Consider the following 2070-nt stretch of genomic DNA (forward strand, 5'->3'; position numbering starts at 1 on the left):
AATTAATGTTTTAACATATAAGTGCTTTAAGTAAGTAATCATTGAGTCAAAATACTTACAGGCATTTATTTGGAGCTGAAGACTTCACTTCATCAAGTACGAACTTTCCATTCTCTTCTGACAGTTCTTCTTTCGGTCTTTTCAAAGCAATAAAAAGATACTTCATGTTAAAAAAAAAAAATTAAAAATAAAGAATTTTACAGAAAAAAAAAAATGTACTAACGATTGAGAACAACAAGGCTGTGGTCGTAAACAGTTAACCATTTTTTCTTCCACATTCATTCTCGAATGATAAAGTTTTTCCAGTTTAATAATAAATTTATTTTGTCTTTTACGAGTTTTATTACTTTAAAAAATACTATTTAACTGGTACATAGGAACACAGTACATCGAATCACCCAATTTCTTAATCAGTGAGAAAAATAAAAACAATGCTTACATAAGCATAAAAACTATCTGCTCATTGTGAAAGATATTTACTTTTACGAATTCCATGATTAAAATTAAGTAAAAATACACCATTCAATATATTATGTCCATGATAGTGAAAACAGAAATAATTAATTAATTTAAAGTAATAAAAATTAAAATATTTTTTTATATTATCCAATAAAAACAGAGCTCATGGTTGGAGGAAGATGGAAGCTACTTATTATGAACTTTGAACACTGAGCTAATCCTCTTTGTCAGCTTTTGTTTGCAAACAATCCAACAAAATAAATTAAGTAAACATAATTATCATCTGAGTCTCAATTTTTAAGAAAGCATAACTATGTTTTTTTTATTTGTTAATGGACCATTCACAACTAAAAATTCTAACCATGATAATTAAGTCATAGTATAATTAATAACCAAGGCCTGGATTTTTTTGTAGTAAAAACCCAGTGAAATATGCAATATAAAATATACAGCTACAAATATATAATAATACAGTTAAAATATACTAATACGGCTATAAAAGGTCTTGAATAAAGAAAAAAAACAGCAGAAGTGATTAAAAATTAAATGAAAATTCATTTTTTTGTTTTTTATTTTCATAAACCAAAATATGTAAGTAATTAAAGCGTTTAATACCTTTAGCAATTAAAAACATAATATGACATGCTTTCTAAATTAAAATATCAAAGTAATAAAAACTTATAATTAGTAAACATAAATTAATCAAAAAATAATTAAAACAAATAATTAGAAAAAAGGCACCAAAAAATGCCTAAATATAAATGTAAATAAAAAGGAATATAATATGAGAAAATAATTAAAATATGAAAGTTTTAGATTATGAAGAAGATGGTCGAGAGTCCTGTCAAAAGGAAATAGTTTACAATTTATTTGCTGACGTTTCGCCCCACTTTGTAGAGTTTCATCACGGCTAAAAAGATACAAAAGCAACTAAAAATATTTAGACATAGTAGGATAGTACAATACAAAAAAGTAAGTAGGGTTAAAACTATATAACTTGTTTTTTCATATACTTATCTATGAGAAGATGGTTGGGGGTGCGGTCAGAATATAACACAAATAAGTTTAAAGAACTTATTTAATAGTGACAATGTTTCGAATTTCTAGCCTTCTTAACAATGATTACAAAAAATAAAATACAAACAGAATGACATATAGTAAATAATTGTACAGAATGAAATTAATAAAAATAATTAAAGCTCACTTAGCTTTCTGATTTCCTACTACCAGGTGAGCTCTTTGTTTTATTCACTTTTTCGTATTTCTTTATTCCCCTCCCCCAACTTCTGTATTATTTTTTTAATTTTCCTTACCCATGTTATCAGTTATGTTCACCCAATATAATTATTGTTATGTTTTCTATTCACTTCTTTGATCTAACTTAACTTTATATTTTATTTCTTTATTCTAATATTATGATTACATATTTCATTAGTTACATATATTTTCTTTATCTCAATTTTATTTTTTTATTTTATTTTTTCTGCCTTTCCATAATTTTAATTTTTAAATTATTAATAAACTAAAATATTCATATTCCTTTTCGGAAGATAAAATAATCGGGTCACTGAAGAGGATCTAGGAGGGTGAATTCTGGAGACCGAATTTGTT

General features: G+C 25.1%; 1 protein-coding gene across 1 annotated transcript in view; it reads right to left on the reverse strand.

The window, feature by feature from the left end:
- The window catches only part of LOC106680694 (P protein), a gene marked incomplete in the record, with an annotated part of 42576 nt that extends 41935 nt beyond the window's left edge, over positions 1–641 (reverse strand). Inside the window, 2 exon segments of the mRNA XM_067047399.1 lie at positions 60–137; positions 224–641. Of these exon segments, the coding sequence (XP_066903500.1) occupies positions 60–137; positions 224–282 (137 nt within the window).
- Between the last annotated feature and the right edge of the window lie 1429 nt (positions 642–2070).

The sequence above is a fragment of the Halyomorpha halys genome, unplaced genomic scaffold (genome assembly GCF_000696795.3).
Source record: "Halyomorpha halys isolate HHAL.00 unplaced genomic scaffold, Hhal_1.1 Scaffold278.1, whole genome shotgun sequence".
NCBI classification, from domain to species: Eukaryota; Metazoa; Arthropoda; class Insecta; order Hemiptera; family Pentatomidae; genus Halyomorpha; species Halyomorpha halys.